Source organism: Ambystoma mexicanum, chromosome 3p (genome assembly GCF_040938575.1).
Source record: "Ambystoma mexicanum isolate Mex_15411 chromosome 3p, UKY_AmexF1_1, whole genome shotgun sequence".
Classification (NCBI taxonomy): domain Eukaryota; kingdom Metazoa; phylum Chordata; class Amphibia; order Caudata; family Ambystomatidae; genus Ambystoma; species Ambystoma mexicanum.
Window position 1 is genome coordinate 962,204,321 of NC_090925.1, and position 16,455 is coordinate 962,220,775.

General features: G+C 49.2%; 1 protein-coding gene across 4 annotated transcripts in view; it reads left to right on the plus strand.

The window, feature by feature from the left end:
* Nucleotides 1-16,455, plus strand: part of ITCH (itchy E3 ubiquitin protein ligase) — a 2,968,415-nt gene that overhangs the window by 125,441 nt on the left and 2,826,519 nt on the right. For all 4 annotated transcript variants that reach the window (XM_069652264.1, XM_069652266.1, XM_069652265.1 and 1 more), the window contains exon 3: nucleotides 7,448-7,589. In XM_069652264.1, the coding sequence (XP_069508365.1) occupies nucleotides 7,448-7,589 (142 nt within the window). The remainder of the gene's footprint in view (nucleotides 1-7,447; nucleotides 7,590-16,455) is intronic.

Sequence of the window (16,455 nt, forward strand, 5' to 3'; positions counted from 1 at the left end):
TCCCCTTGACACCATTTGCAAAGCAGCTACTTGGAGCTCTATTCACACTTTTACTCAGCACTACTGCATTGACACCCATTCCAAGACAGATACTCAAGTGGGACAAGCGGTTCTAAGACATTTATTTGCTCATGACCCTTCTCAAATCCCACCTCCTTCTAACACTGCTCGCTAATCTATGCACAGCATGTGATCTAAGCAGATTGCACAAGCCTCAGAAGGGATACATTGCTCACCATAATCGTATTTCTGATGCTTAGATTCACATGCGACCCACCCTTCCTCCCCTCTGAGAGAAGGCACATGGATGCTTGTAGTGTTATCTATCTGCTTGGATCATCTGTACTCACGCTACTCCTCATGCTACCTCATGTCAGAAAAAATACAATCTGAGGGTCCTAGATGCGTGAGGGATCATGGGTACAAGGGACATCACACTAGGGATAGTATTACTGGCACGCCTGTGTCGACGCCCATTTTCGAGTTTCGAAAAACAAACTGTAATACTCTGCAGCTTTCACTAGATGTCGGCCTATGCACAGCATGTAAATCTAAGCAGATACAAGCATCAAATACGATTACGGTGAGTAATGTATCATATATATATATATTTCTGAGGCTTGTGGAATCTGCTTAGATCACATGCTGTGCATAGGCCGACATCTAGTGGAAGCTGCAGAGTATTACAGTTTGTTTTTCGAAACTCGAAAATGGGCGTCGACACAGGCGTGCCAGTAATACTATCCCTAGTGTGACGTCCACTGTACCCAAGATCCCTCACGCGTCTAGGATCCTCAGATTGTTTTTTTCCGCCATACTGGTCAGAAGCATCTTGCGGAGTTCCCTGGCCTTAGCCATACTTTTGCTAATTATTGAAGTAAAATTATTTATTGACATCCTTCCCCACCCCAACGTCGACCCTCGACACTCGACGACGGCTGGAGAAGACATCGACCGTCGGCTGCTGCACGACGGATCTGGGCCTCGGAAGGCCGCTGGCCTCGGCCCGGGCCTAGTAGGCCGCTGGCCTCGGCCCTGCAAGTAGGCAGAGTGGGGGGTGGTACATACTCTTCACTCTTAGTATATAGGTACACCTTATATATTTCCTACACTTACCAGCCCGCTGCCTCAAGGTGCGTATGGAGGGTACCCCTTTCCAATTCTGCCCCAAGTGCAACCGCAAATACCCTTGGGTCGACGGGCACGCCACGTGCAATCTCTGCTTGCCGAGGGACCACCCCGAAGCGAACTGCAGAGCGTGTAGTAGGTTTAAGCCTAAGACACTTAAGGACCGTTCGACAAAGCGTTGGGCCCACCACGCCAGGCAGGCAGCCATGGCAGCGGAGGGCGCCTTCAGCGATGGCAGCGACGCCGTACTTTCGGACGGTGAGGGCATTACGGCGTCGAAAGACTGCCGAGCGCAGGTCCCCGACCTAGGAAGGTTGTCCGGCAGGGCGGCTATGGGGAAGACCCCCGGCGACGCAAGCGCTACACACCCTACACACACTAAGCACACTAAGTCCAACCGAACCTCGACGACGTCGACTTCTCGGAAAGAGGCACAGATAGAACGGTCCGACTCGGTGTCCTCTGGGCGCTCTCGATCGAGATCGCCGCATGACGCAAGGCAATCATCCACTCTTGCCAAGAGTGCCTCGCTCCCTAGATTAACGGAAGTTCGATCGTCGGAAGACGAAGACGACTTCCACCCCCAGGCCGCGCTCCAGGAGACCGAGGCCGCAGTTAACACCAGCGAGGAACCACGCTCAAAACAAGGTACCTCTCCCGACCCTCGACGCCAGGCGTCGAAAGTCTCTGAGGCCTCCAAGGGGCAGGGAAAACATTTTTCCACGCACGGGGAGGGGGGGGGAAACAGCGGAAAGCACAGCCTTCCACTCCTGTAAGACCATCCTTCCACCCTAAGCAGACAGTCGAACATAAATCTACTGGGACATCAACATCCAGCAAGGCTACCCTTGATAAGTCCTCTAAATTGCCTACTAAAGCCATACCCTGTTCCAAAGAATGGTCCAGTGAAGACATAGACAGGGTCATGTCAAGGATGTCTTCCTTAGCTGATTTTTTTATGACAAGAACCCAGAACATTTCCTTTCGTATGACCCTCAAGGGGCCACACCCTCAGGCTCCTCTGATCCTATCCCCCTAAGTAAAAAGGCCTGGTTCGAAAGATCTGAACCCTTCGAGGTGCAGCCTTACTCTACTCCATACTCTACTCCACACCCCAGATACCAAGGACAGCCTTTCCCTGAAGGGGACCAGGAGTTTACAATTATGGAGGAACAAACCGGGACTGAATACTATGCGGATGATGAGGACCTGGAGGAGGTAGAAGACGAGCAGGAAATTTACAGAGTAGATTCCCCGGTAGAAAGAGAAGCCCCAGTTACCGACTCACCAGTTGATAACCAGCCCCTCCTTAATGAAGTTCTCGCTCGCGCGGCAGAACATTTTCACATCGACACCCACGGTGTACAGGAGGAAAGGGACTTCGCAGAAGAGTTGGTGGGAGAAAGGAGGCCGGTCGCTCAAACCATCCCTATCCTTAAATCCATCCAACGTAGAATAGATCCATCCCTGGTGAATCCAAACCTCACCAGAGCCGTCAACCCCAGAGTCGAAAAACTTTTTCGAGCAGCCCAGTCTGACCCTCTTTATATAAGAGGACAGCTTAAACCAGACTCCCTAGTGGTTACCAACACTCGGAAGAGGGCTGGGACACCCTTATCGTCATCAGAAGCTCCTCCCGACAAGGAGAGCAAAAGACTATACGGGTTTGGCAGGAAGGTAGCCTCAACGTCCGCCTACCAAGCAAGGATTGCAAACTCCACCACCCTATTGGCAAGTTACAACTGCCATCAATGGGAAGAGGTCGCGGCGCTCATAGCCTCTGCTCCTGAACCGTTAAAGGGCCAGTTGGCTCGGATCTCGGCAGAAGGGAGAGCCGTGTCTGGTTGCATATTAAAGGCAACTTTCGACGCCGCGGACAACGCAGGAAGATTGATAGCAGAAGGTACTGTTATCAAGAGACATGCGTGGTTACGGCAGTCGGGGTTCAAAACAGAAACACAGGCTTCATTAATAGACAAGCCGGTGGAACCGATCTATTGTTTGGGAAAGCGGTCGAAGACGCACTTAAGAATGCCAAGGACGAGTACGAGACTCTCAAATCCCTTGGCCAGCTTACCAACAAACCCCCTAATCAGAGGGGGAACAGTAATTTTCGTCGCCCACGCGGCCAAAATTCACAAAGAGGCAACTATGCCCAAGGACAGGGTACACAATGGAACAACAACCAGCAGTCTACCCAGAGTTACAGCAAGGGTAACAAAAGAGGTCGTGGAAGAGGCAGAGGCAGCCCCAACAAGGGAGGTGGCACGCCTCCACCAAAGCAGTGACGCTCAGTTCAGGGTCCCTTCTCACGCAACCCCAGTAGGGGGACGCATTTCCAACTTCACCCAGGCTTGGGAAGGGATCACCTCAGACAGATGGGTGCTGTCAACAGTGTCCACAGGATATTGTATAGAATTACTGCTGCGTCCCCGGAACCACCCTCCACGACAAAGAGTACACTCCTTAGAACATCAGAAGATCCTTCTCGAGGAGATCGCCATTCTGCTAGAAAAGGACGCGATAGAACTCGTCCCAGGACACCAGGTAAACAAGGGTATCTATTCAACTTACTTCCTTGTGCCAAAGAAAGATTTAACAATGCGCCCAGTATTGGACTTACGGCCTGCCAACAAGTATGTCAAGCCCCAAAAATTCCGTATGACCACGCTACAAGAGGTAATCCCCCTCCTAAAAAAGGGGGATTACATGGCAACCTTGGATATGAAAGATGCTTATTTTCATATTTCCATGCTCCCAGCCCACAGAAAATACTTGCGCTTCAAGGTGGACAGTCGCCACTACCAATTCAAGGTACTGCCCTTCGGGATAGCTTCAGCACCAAGGGTGTTCACCAAGGTACTGGCGGTGGCAGCTGCACACCTACGCAGGGAGGCAATCCCAGTGTACCCTTATCTGGACGACTTGCTCATAACGGGGGAAACCCCAGGAAATTGCAGGTCAAACATTCAGAGGACTATCGACCTCCTCCACGAATTAGGCTTCTATCAACGAGAAGAAGTCCAGTCTGGTGCCAAGCACCTCAAAACAGTTCCTAGGAGCAATCCTAGATTCTCAAAAAGGGTTGACCTTCCCTTCGGAAGAGAGAATTCGGAATATACTACTGCAGATTCTACATTATCAGTCAGGTCAACAAATAACGGTACGCAAAGGAATGCGGTTACTGGGCATGATGGCGTCTTGCATTTACCTGGTCCCCCACGCGCGTCTGCGCATGCGTCCCATGCAGGAATGGTTGGCGAAACAGTGGTCTCAGGCAAGTGGTCAGTGGGACGATCTAGTGGTCGTTTAGCCAACACTCGTACAGAGCTTACACTGGTGGACAAGAGAGAATCTCGCAAGGGGAAAACCCTTTTACGATCCCGAAGTACAGGCAGTGGTGACTACAGATGCATGCCTGACTGGGTGGGGAGCTCACCATCTCCACCACACAGCTCAGGGTCTCTGGTCTCACTCAGTAGCCAAGAACCACATCAACCTGCTAGAGCTTCTGGCAGTATTCCGAGCGCTTCGGGCGTTCGAGCCCCATCTGCTAAACTTGTCGGTGCAGATCCGGACGGACAGCACGACAGCCATGTTCTATTTGAACAAACAAGGAGGGACTCGTTCGCCAAATCTGTCCAAGCTTGCCCAGAAAATCTGGATATGGGCACTCAGACGGAACATCTTCCTATCATCACAACATGTTCCAGGGGAGCTCAATTCCCTAGCGGATGCCCTAAGCAGAGACTCCCTCCCAGAGGAACACGAATGGGTCCTTCACAGAGATATCGTAGAAGATCTCTTCTCTCAGTGGGGTTCCCCCACTATAGACCTATTCGCCACAAGCGAAAACAAACAATGCCCAGGATTTGCATCCAGGTTCCCCCAGCCAGACTCCCAAGGGAACGCCCTGTGGATGAACTGGTCAGGGATGTTTGCGTACGCTTTTCCACCAACTCCTCTCCAGGAAGGTGGTGTACAAGATGAACAAGGAATCAATGACGCTCATCCTAGTTGCTCCCATGTGGGCGAGACAACCATGGTTTCCACACCTACGCAGGATGGCGGTGTGCGAGCCCATCAAACTCCCAGCCTGGTACAACCTACTGTCCCAGCAACAAGGTCAAACAGTGCACCAGGAACCCAACTCAATGAACCTGGCAGCATGGCTCCTGAGGTCATAGAGTTTGGCCATCTCAATTTACCACAAAGGTGTATGGACATCCTAAAAGAATCCAGGAAACCAAACACAAGGCACTGTTATTTTGACAAGTGGAAGAGATTCGTTATTTGGTGCCAGAATAAACAAATCAACCCAGTTGATTGCACTCCTTCCAACGTTGTGACATGCATGCTCCACCTGCTGGATGCAGGATTGGTTTTTAACTCTCTGAAAGTACACCTGGCAGCCCTCTCGGCTTACACCACATCCCATAACAAGGTGTCATGGTGGAAAGTACCAGTAGTTAAAGCCTTCATGGAAGGAGTAAAGAGACTTCACCCTCCTATTTCTAACCCACCACCAGGATGGGACCTTAGCTAAGCTCATGGGCCCCCCTTTCGAACCCATGCATAAAAGTAGTCTCAAACACCTGACTTATAAAACGGCCTTCTTAGTAGCCATTACCTCTATAAGAAGGGTCAGTGAAATTCAGGCTCTGTCAGTGCAGGATCCTTTCTTTACTATCCACAAGGACAAACTGGTTTTACGCACACACCCTAGGTTCTCACCTAAATTTATATCAAAGTTCCATGTAAACCAGTCCATCGAGCTTCCGACTTTCTTCCAGAACCCGCAAAGCTCGGCTGAGGTGAAACTACACACCCTAGATGTGCGTAGGGCGGTCCTCTACTATGTAAATAAAACCAGACCGCTAAGGAAAACAGATCAACTGTTTGTCTCCGTAGCTACAGGCAGAGAGGGAGATCGCGTCTCTAAAGGCGCTATCTCGAAGTGGATTATCAACTGTATACAGCTGTGTTACTCTTTCTGAAAAAACTCTGCCTTTTACGCCAAGAGCCCACTCTACTAGAGGCATTGGGGCCACTCTGGCTTTCATTGCAAATGTTCCCCTCGACACCATTTGCAAAGCAGCTACTTGGAGCTCTATTCACACTTTTACTCAGCATTACTGCATTGACACTCATTCCAAGACAGATACACAAGTGGGACAAGCGGTTCTAAGACACCTGTTTGCTCATGACCCTTCTCACATCCCACCTCCTTCTGGTACTGCTCGCTAATCTATGCACAGCATGTGATCTAAGCAGATTCCACAAGCCTCAGAAGGGATACATTACTCACCGTAATCATATTTCTGATGCTTGTATCTGCTTAGATTCACATGCGACCCACCCTTCCTCCCCTCCGAGAGAAGGCGCATGATTGCTTGTAGTCTTACCTTTCTGTCTATCTGCTTGGATTGTCTGTACTCGCGCTACTCCTCATGCTTCCTCATGTCAGAAAAAATACAATCTGAGGATCCTAGACGCGTGAGGGATCTTGGGTACAGTGGACGTCACACTAGGGATAGTATTACTGGCACGCCTGTGTCGACGCCCATTTTCGAGTTTCTAAAAACAAACTGTAATACTCCGCAGCTTCCACTAGATGTCGGCCTATGCACAGCATGTGAATCTAAGCAGATACAAGCATCAGAAATACGATTACGGTGAGTAATGTATTATATATATTACATTTGACTGGAAAAAGGTCCAATTCGATCAAATGTTTCTAAGTCAAATATGCTAATTCCCAGGAGCCAGGTACATACATCACTTGCTCCAATGTCCATATACAAATTACAACCAAGCACATGTATCACTTGCATTAATGTGAACATGTTTTATTTAAAAGGGTAATGAAGCAGGGTACACCCACTGGAAACGGATGCTAAATTAATGCATAGTTTTCAGTGTACAAGGTCAGGTCTTAACATGTATTAATATGCCATGGTTATTTGGGAAGGCTGGCTGGAATTCAAGAACTGTTGGGCAACAGAGACTGGTCCACCCCATGGTAGCTGAGAATAATTGCTAACCACGGATGGGTGCTAGAAACAGATGGTTCAACAAAAAAAGTGTGTGAAGAGTGGTCTAGTCTTTATTTTGCTATCCCCATAATATTGATGGTTTAGATTTCTTATGGAATTACCTCATACAAAGCCTAGTCACTGTTAATTTCTATGGTAATAAAATAGTATAGTTTGTCTTAACATGTTTAGCTTCATTCATGTCTATTTTACGTGCATTTGAAACTTCTGTAGTCTTATTAAGAAGACTTCAATGTATTTGTCTTACTCTTTTCAATATTTAGTAATTTCCGCGAAACTAAAGGACAATAGGAAGAACTGGTTTGGTCCAAGTCCTTATGTGGAAGTGTCAGTGGATGGGCAGTCAAAGAGGACTGAAAGATGTAACAATACGCATAGCCCTAAATGGAAACAACATATAACAGTGTAAGTTTGAAAATGTGAACATCATTGTTTTTTGAGTATGATGCATGTGATCAGTTTAGGTTTTTACAACTATGAGCCAAAATACACCATTGTATGTCATTAACATGTGTGGCTTTGTCCGACACAAAATGCACCCTTGAGACCTTTCTGCGGCCAGCAATTTACAGGTTTATTTTCTCCTTCATGTGATACTAGACGCAGACTGCGCTGCCCATGCACATAGTTTTGTGAAACGAGCGCATCATGCCATGGGATGACAGCCTTACTGTTAAAGCTTCTGTATGCTTTGGAAGGCTTCATAATCCTCAGCATTGAAAGGGATGTTGCTGCTGTCATCTCATCTCCACAGGTGTGCAACATTGGGACCATGTTTTAAATGTTGCTCCTTCCAATGACTTTTAAAAAAAATGTTTTTAATTGGCCTTATTTATTTCACTTTCTGTTTTGAAGATTTTACTTTTCCGTTTACAAACAGAAAAAAAACTGCAATACAAAATATCGGGTCAAAGTGTATGTATGCTTGGCACAGCAGTTACCTTCACTACTTAGCCTATGAGATCCTTCTCAACAGCATTTCACCAGCAGATCTGCTACCTCAAGTTGCCACAGTGCTAAGGCTTGAAACCCCCTCCCAACCAATGCCTTTTTTAAAAACAAACCTGTAAATGCTGGAGGGGGATATCTGTACTTCTGCCCTCTATATGGCAGAGTAGGGGCACATAACACTCCAACCGAGGTTCACTATATGGTAGCTTGGATGAGCAACCAAGGCATAAGCTCTCAGGTGATGCGTGCTGTTTATTAAGTACAGTGAGTTCCCAAGCCCCTCCCCCCACCCCCACAAAGGAATGTCCACACACTGTTATGTTCTAACACAGTTATTTATTTAAAAAATAAGGTTCAAGACACAATTAATAACACACTTTGTACTCTGTATATTTTTGCCAAATAAGAACTGCCAATGTCTAGGTCGTACCACACTTGGCTTTAGATTCCCTTTTAAATGCATCAACTGCTGACGGTTATAAAATAGCTTCTGAGGCTTGTGGAATCTGCTTAGATCACATGCTGTGCATAGGCCGACATCTAGTGGAAGCTGCAGAGTATTACAGTTTGTTTTTGAAACTCGAAAATGTGCGTCGACACAGGGCGTGCCAGTAATACTATCCCTAGTGTGACGTCCACTGTACCCAAGATCCCTCACGCGTCTAGGATCCTCAGATTGTTTTTTTCCGCCATACTGGTCGGAAGCATTTTGCAGAGTCCCCTGGCCTTAGCCATACTTTTGCTAAAATATCTAAAATATTAATTTATTGACATCTTTCCCCATCCCAACGTCGAACTTCGACACTCGACGCCGGCTGGAGAAGAAATCGACCGTCGGCTGCTGCATGACGGATTTGGGCCTTGGAAGGCCTCTGGCCTCGGCCCTGCAAGTAGGGAGAGTGGGGGGTTGTACATGCTCTACACTCTTGGTATATAGGTACACCTTATACATTTCCTACACTTAACAGCCCGCTGCCTCAAGGTGCGTATGGAGGGTACCCCTTTTCAATTCTGCCCCAAGTGCAATCGCAAATACCCTTGGGTCGACAGGCACGCCACGTGCAATCTCTGCTTGCCGAGGGACCACCCCGAAGCGAACAGCAGAGCGTGTAGTAGGTTTAAACCTAAGACACTTAAGGACCGTTCGAAGCATTGGGCCCACCACGCCAGGCAGGCGGCCATGGCAGCGGAGGGCGCCTTCAGCGACGGCAGCGACGCCGTACTTTCGGACGGCGAGGGCATTACGGCGTCGAAAGACAGCCGAGCGCAAGTCCCCGACCTCGGAAGGTCGTCCGGCAGGGCGGCTATGGGGAAGACCCCCGGCGACACAAGCGCTTCACACACTACACCCACTAAACACTCGAAGTCCAACCGAGACTCGACGACGTCGAGTTCTAGGAAAGAGGCACAAACAGAACAGTCCGATTCAGTGTCCTCTGGGCGCTCTCGATCGAGATCGCCGCATGACTCGCCGCATGACTCCAGGCAATCATCCACTCTTGCCAAGAGTGCCTCGCTCCCTAGGCTAACAGAAATTCGATCGTCGGAAGACGAAGACGACTTCCGTCCCCAGGCCGCGCTCCAGGAGTCGGAGCCCGCAGTAAAAATCAGCGAGGCCCCACGCTCGAAGGACAGGGACCCTACCCCCGCTCCTAGACCCCAGGCGTCGAAAACCTCCGTAGCCACTAAAGGACAGGGAAAACATTTTTCCACTCACGGGGAGGGGGGAAAACAGCAGAAGCAGCAGCCTTGGCACTCTTCCACACCTGTGAAACACACCACTCCCCCTAAACAGACAGACAAAACCAGGTCTGCTGATATGTCTAAAACCAGCAAATCTACTCAAGATAAATCCCAGAGACTTGCTGAGAGAGTCATTCCCAGTTCCAGAAAATGGTCGAGTGAAGACATAGATAGGGTCATGTCAAGGATGTCTTCTTTGGCTGATTTTTACGATAAAAATCCAGAACATTTCCTCTCGTATGATCCACAAGGGGCGACACCCTCAGGCTCTAATGATCCTATCCCCCCAAGTAAGAAGCCCCGGTTTGAAACACCGATGAGGTCTACAGACCCCTTCGAGGTACAACCATACTCACGACCATACTCACTGTATCAAGGAGAGGCTTCCTTTGGTGAGGACCAAGAATTTGGCATGGTAGAAGAGCAAACCGGGACGGGCTACTATGGGGATGATGAGGACCAAGAAGAGGAAGACCCGGAAACATACAGAGTAGATTCCCCGGTAGAGAACGAAGCCCCGGTTAACGACTCCCCTGTCGATAACCAACCCCTCCTAAACGAGGTTCTCGCACGCGCAGCAGAACATTTCCATATTGACACCCACGGTGTCCAGGAGGAGAGGGACTTCGCAGAGGAGTTAGTGGGAGAAAGGAGGCCTGTTGCCCAGACCATCCCTATCCTTAGTCCATTCAGCGAAGAATAGACCCGTCCCTGGTGAACCCGAACCTCACCAGAGCAGTCAATCCCAGGGTTGAAAAACTTTTCAGGGCAGCCCAGTCTGACCCTCTCTATATAAGAGGACATCTGAAGCCAGACTCCCTAGTTGTCACCAACACTCGTAAGAGGGCTGGAACACCCTTGTCATCGTCCGAAGCTCCTCCCGACAAGGAGAGCAAAAAACTATACGGTTTCGGCAGGAAAGTAGCCTCAACGTCCGCCTATCAAGCAAGGATTGCAAACTCCACCACCCTGTTGGCCAGCTACAACTGCCATCAGTGGGAAGAAGTAGCGGCACTCATAGCCTCTGCTCCTGAAACTTTAAAGGGCCAGTTAGCTCGGATTTCCGCAGAGGGTAGAGCCGTGTCTGGTTGCATTTTGAAAGCAACCTTCGCCGCCGCGGACAACGCAGGCAGATTGATAGCAGAAGGCACTGTTATCAAAAGACATGCATGGTTACGGCAGTCTGGTTTTTAAGGCAGAAACCCAGGCATCATTGTTGGACAAACCGGCGGAAGCCGATCTGTTGTTTGGTAAGGCGGTCGAGGACGCACTGAAGAATGCCAAGGACGAATATGAGACACTCAAGTCCCTTGGCCAGTTAACCAATAAACCCCCTAACCAGAAAGGGAATAGTAATTTTCGTCGACCACGCGGCCAAAATTCCCAGAGAGGATCTAACTATTCCCAGGGGCAGGGTACACAGTGGAACAACAACCAACAGTCTTCCCAGGGTTACGGCAGGGGTAATAGGAGAGGTCGTGGTAAAGGCAGAGGCAGCCCCAGCAAGGGAGGTGGCACACCTCCACCAAAGCAGTGACGCTCAGTTCAGGGTCCCTTCTCACGCAACCCCAGTAGGGGGACGCATTTCCAACTTCACCCAGGCTTGGGAAGGGATCACATCAGACAGATGGGTGCTGTCAACAGTATCCACAGGATATTGTATAGAACTACTGCAGCGTCCCCGGAACCATCCTCCACGACAAAGAGTACACTCTTTAGAACATCAGAAGATTCTCCTCGAGGAGATCGCCATTCTGCTAGAAAAGGACGCGATAGAACTCGTCCCGGGACACCAGGTAAACAAGGGTATTTATTCAACTTACTTCCTTGTGCCAAAGAAAGATTTGACAATGCGCCCAGTATTGGACTTACGGCCTGCCAACAAGTATGTCAAGCCCCAAAAGTTTCGTATGACCACGCTACAAGAGGTAACCCCCCTCCTAAAAAAAAGGTGATTACATGGCAACCTTGGATATGAAAGATGCTTATTTTCATATTTCCATGTTCCCAGCGCACAGAAAGTACTTGCGCTTCAAGGTGGACAGTCGGCACTACCAATTCAAGCTACTGCCCTTCGGGATAGCTTCAGCACCAAGGGTATTCACCAAGGTACTGGCGGTGGCGGCTGCACATCTACGCAGGGAGGCAATCCCAGTGTACCCTTATCTGGACGACTGGCTCATAACGGGGGAAACCCCTTGAATTTGCAGGACAAACATTCAAAGGACTATCGACCTCCTCCACGAGTTAGGCTTCTCAATCAACGAGAAGAAGTCAAGCCTGGTGCCGAGCACCTCCAAACAGTTCCTAGGAGCAATCCTAGATACTCAAGAGGGGTTGACCTTTGCTTCAGAAGAAATAATTCGGAATATACTACTGCAAATTCTGCATTATCAGTCTGGTCAACAACGGTACGCAAAGCAATGCGTTTACTGGGCATGATGGCGTCATGTATTTACCTGGTCCCCCACACGCGCCTGCGCATGCGTCCCATGCAGGAATGGTTGGCGAAACAGTGGTCACAGGCACATGGTCAGTGGGACGATCTAGTGGTCGTTTCGCCAACACTAGTACAAAGCCTTCACTGGTGGACAAGAGAGAATCTTGCACAGGGGAAACCCTTTTACGATCCCGAAGTACAGGCAGTAGTCACTACCGATGCATGCCTGACAGGGTGGGGAGCTCACCATCTCCACCACACAGCTCAGGGTCTCTGGTCTCACTCAGTGGCCAAGAACCACATCAATCTGCTAGAGCTTCTGTTAGTATTCAGAGCGCTTCAAGCGTTCGAACCCCACCTATTAAACCTGTCAGTGCAAATCTGGACGGACAGCACAACAGCCATGTTCTACCTGAACAAGCAAGGAGGGACTCGTTCGCCAAATCTGTCCAAGCCTGCCCAGAAAATATGGATATGGGCACTCGGACGGAACATCTTGCTGTCATCACAACATGTTCCAGGGGAGCTCAATTCCCTAGCGGATGCTCTGAGCAGAGACTCCCTCCCAGAGGAACACGAATGGGTTCTACACAGAGAGGTCGTAGAAGATATCTTCTCTCAGTGGGGTTTCCCCACTATAGACTTATTCGCCACAAGCGAAAACAGACAATGCCCAGGATTTGCATCCAGGTTCCCCCAACCAGACTCCCAGGGGAACGCCCTGTGGATGAACTGGTCAGGGATGTTTGTGTACGCTTTTCCACCAACTTCTCATCAGGAAAGTGGTGAACAAGATGAACAGAGAGTCGATGACGCTCGTCCTAGTTGCTCCCATGTGGGCAAGACAACCGTGGTTCCCACACCTACGCAGGATGACGGTGTGCGAGCCCATCAAACTTCCAGCCTGGTACAACCTACTGTCCCAGCACCAAGGTCAAACAGTGCACCAGCAACCCAACTCAATGAACCTGGCAGCATGACTCCTGAGGTCATAGAGTTTGGACATCTCAATTTGCCTCAGAGGTGTATGGACATCCTAAAGGAATCTAGGAAACCAAACACAAGGCACTGTTACTTTGACAAGTAGAAGAGATTTGTTATCTGGTGCCAGAGTAGACAAATCAACCCTGTTGATTGCAATCCTTCCACTATTGTTACATACATGCTCCACCTGCTAGATGCAGGACTGGTTTTTAACTCGCTGAAAGTACACCTGGCAGCCCTGTCGGCATACACCACTTCCCATAGCAAGATATCGTGGTGGAAAGTACCAATAGTTAAAGCCTTCATGGAAGGAGTAAAGAGACTTCAGTCTCCTATTTCAAACCCACCACCAGGGTGGGACCTTAATGTGGTGCTAGCCAAGCTCATGGGACCCCCTTTCGAACCCATGCATAAAAGCAGTCTCAAACACCGGATTTATAAAACGGCCTTCTTAGTAGCTATTACTTATATAAGAAGGGTCAGTGAAATTCAGGCTCTGTCAGTGCAGGATCCCTTCTTTACTGTCCATAAAGACGATGTGGTTTTACGCACACACCCTAGGTTCTCACCTAAATTTATATCAAAATTCCATGTAAACCAGTCCATCGAGCTTCCGGCTTTCTTCCAGGACCCGCAAAGCTCGGCTGAGGTGAAACTACACACCCTAGATGTGCGTAGGGCAGTCCTCTACTATGTAAATAAAACCAGACCGCTAAGAAAAACAGATCCAACTGTTTGTCTCCGTAGCTACAGGCAGAGAGGGGGATCGCGTCTCTAAAGGTGCCATCTCAAAGTGGATTATTAACTGTATCCAGCTGTGTTACTCACTGTCTGAAAGAACTCTGCCTTTCACGCCAAGAGCCCACTCTACTAGAGGCATTGGGGCCACTCTGGCTTTCATTGCAAATGTACCCCTTGACACCATTTGCAAAGCAGCTACTTGGAGCTCTATTTACACTTTTACTCAGCATTACTGCATTGACACCCATTCCAAGACAGATACTCAAGTGGGACAAGCGGTTCTAAGACATTTATTTGCTCATGACCCTTCTCACATCCCACCTCCTTCAGGTACTGCGCGCTAATCTATGCACAGCATGTGATCTAAGCAGATTCCACAAGCCTCAGAAGGATACATTACTCACCGTAATCGTATTTCTGATGCTTGTATCTGCTTAGATTCACATGCGACCCACCCTTCCTCCCCTCTGAGAGAAGGCGCATGGTTGCTTGTAGTCTTACCTTTCTATCTATCTGCTTGGATTATCTGTACTCGCGCTACTCCTCATGCTACCTCATGTCAGAAAAAATACAATCTGAGAATCCTAGACGCGTGAGGGATCTTTGGTACAGTGGACGTCACACTAGGGATAGTATTACTGGCACGCCCTGTGTCGACGCACATTTTCGAGTTTCGAAAAACAAACTGTAATACTCTGCAGCTTCCACTAGATGTCGGCCTATGCACAGCATGTGAATCTAAGCAGATACAAGCATCAGAAATACGATTACGGTGAGTAATGTATCCCATACAAATCATGCAGCAAGCTGTAACAGCATAGATCATAGGAAGGAAGGCAAGTTAGGTTAAACAATGGCAGAATGCTTCTTTTGCTACTAAGACACAATTCTGAGTGAGGATCCCCCCACCTGGGCAACCTGTAACGAAGTATTAACAAGGCCAGTTCATTAATGTTTAAAAGTCTTGTTTCCTGGTCACAATGTACATAAGAGTTTCTTCGATGGGTCGTCAACCCCTTGAGAGTGGACTCCCTTTAAAGCAGGAGCCACAGGGCGTTAAGGTTCCTCGAAGAAAAGTGAACACTGGCATCGAGACAGCAGCTTCGAACTACGCGGTGCTCTTCAACGATCGTTCATGGAAGTCCTGGGAAGATGAGGCGTGCGGTCCCCTTCGATGCAAAGTGTTTGGTGCCGCAAAGAAGACTCGTGATGGATGTGAGCACGTACCTCAGGATAGCTTCAGCGATCGGGACTCGACCACAGGCTGGACTTTGGATCTTCACTTCATCAATGTCCTCGGTAGGTCTTTGTTGGCTTTTGCTGGCGGGAAACCCACCACAGAGTTTCCTCAGTAGCCAGCGGCCTTGACTTTCTCTGGCGGGACAAAGCGGTCGATGGTGATGGCAAGGGAGCATTTTGTTCAAATGTTTTAGGCAAAGGTGGAGCGTTGCAGCTCTGGTCCTCGAGTAGCACGGCGTCAAGCTCTTCCCCGCTTCTGGTCGACACGACTCGGTTATGGAAATCCTCTGAACCCCGGTCAACGGCAATGGACTTCGATGGCCTCGATGTCCTGATGCTTCACTTCAAGATTCTCGGCAGACCCCTTCTCCGGTCAACAGCCTTTCGGGACTGGCTTCCAGGGTACCTCGATGAAGATCAGATTTTGCACGATGGTCCCTCGTAGCTCGGGGAGAGGTCTCCTAGCCAGGTCCTCTCTCGGATCAGTCCTCAGCAGACTCAACAGATTTTAGATTCCATCGAAGGAAAGCAGCAACAATTATTCTTTTTCCAGCTTGGCTTCAAGGATAAGCTTCAACTTGTGTCATGAATCATCAGTGGAAGCTATGGGACAGATGGGCGAGATGGAAGAAGGACTAGCATCCCTCTGTCGGAACGCATTGTACGTTCTAGTCTTTTCAACCACGGCGGACTACAATAATCCGGCAGGTGAGATCAGTGCGTTGAAACTTTCCTTGCTACTGGAACGTTTGTTTATGTGAACGCTCGTTTTTTGTGTTCCCCCTCACTGTGCCTTCACCCTGCATTTGCAGCTCAGGCGGTATCCCTTTTGCCTCTCTGCTCTCAGGCGGTACCCTTTTTGCCTCGCCGCTTTCAGGTGGTAGCTGGTCTACGGCTTCCCTAATCCTCGGCGCTCCAAGCCGTGTTTCTCGGCTCCTCCTCGCCACGTGCTCCGCGGCGTCCCAGTCTGCTGCCTTGCGGCTTCCCATTGCCTCCTCCTCCTGTAGCGATCAGTCTTTGCTGCCTTCTACAAACCTAACAATTCCTTCTTGCACAGTGTCCGGTCTTGCCTCTGTTGACAGTCTTCCATATGGCCTTTGTTGCCCATTCACCTCTGTTCAAATTTGTCTTATCCTAATGCATGCTGGAACTGGAAGTCCTTTTAGGATACCG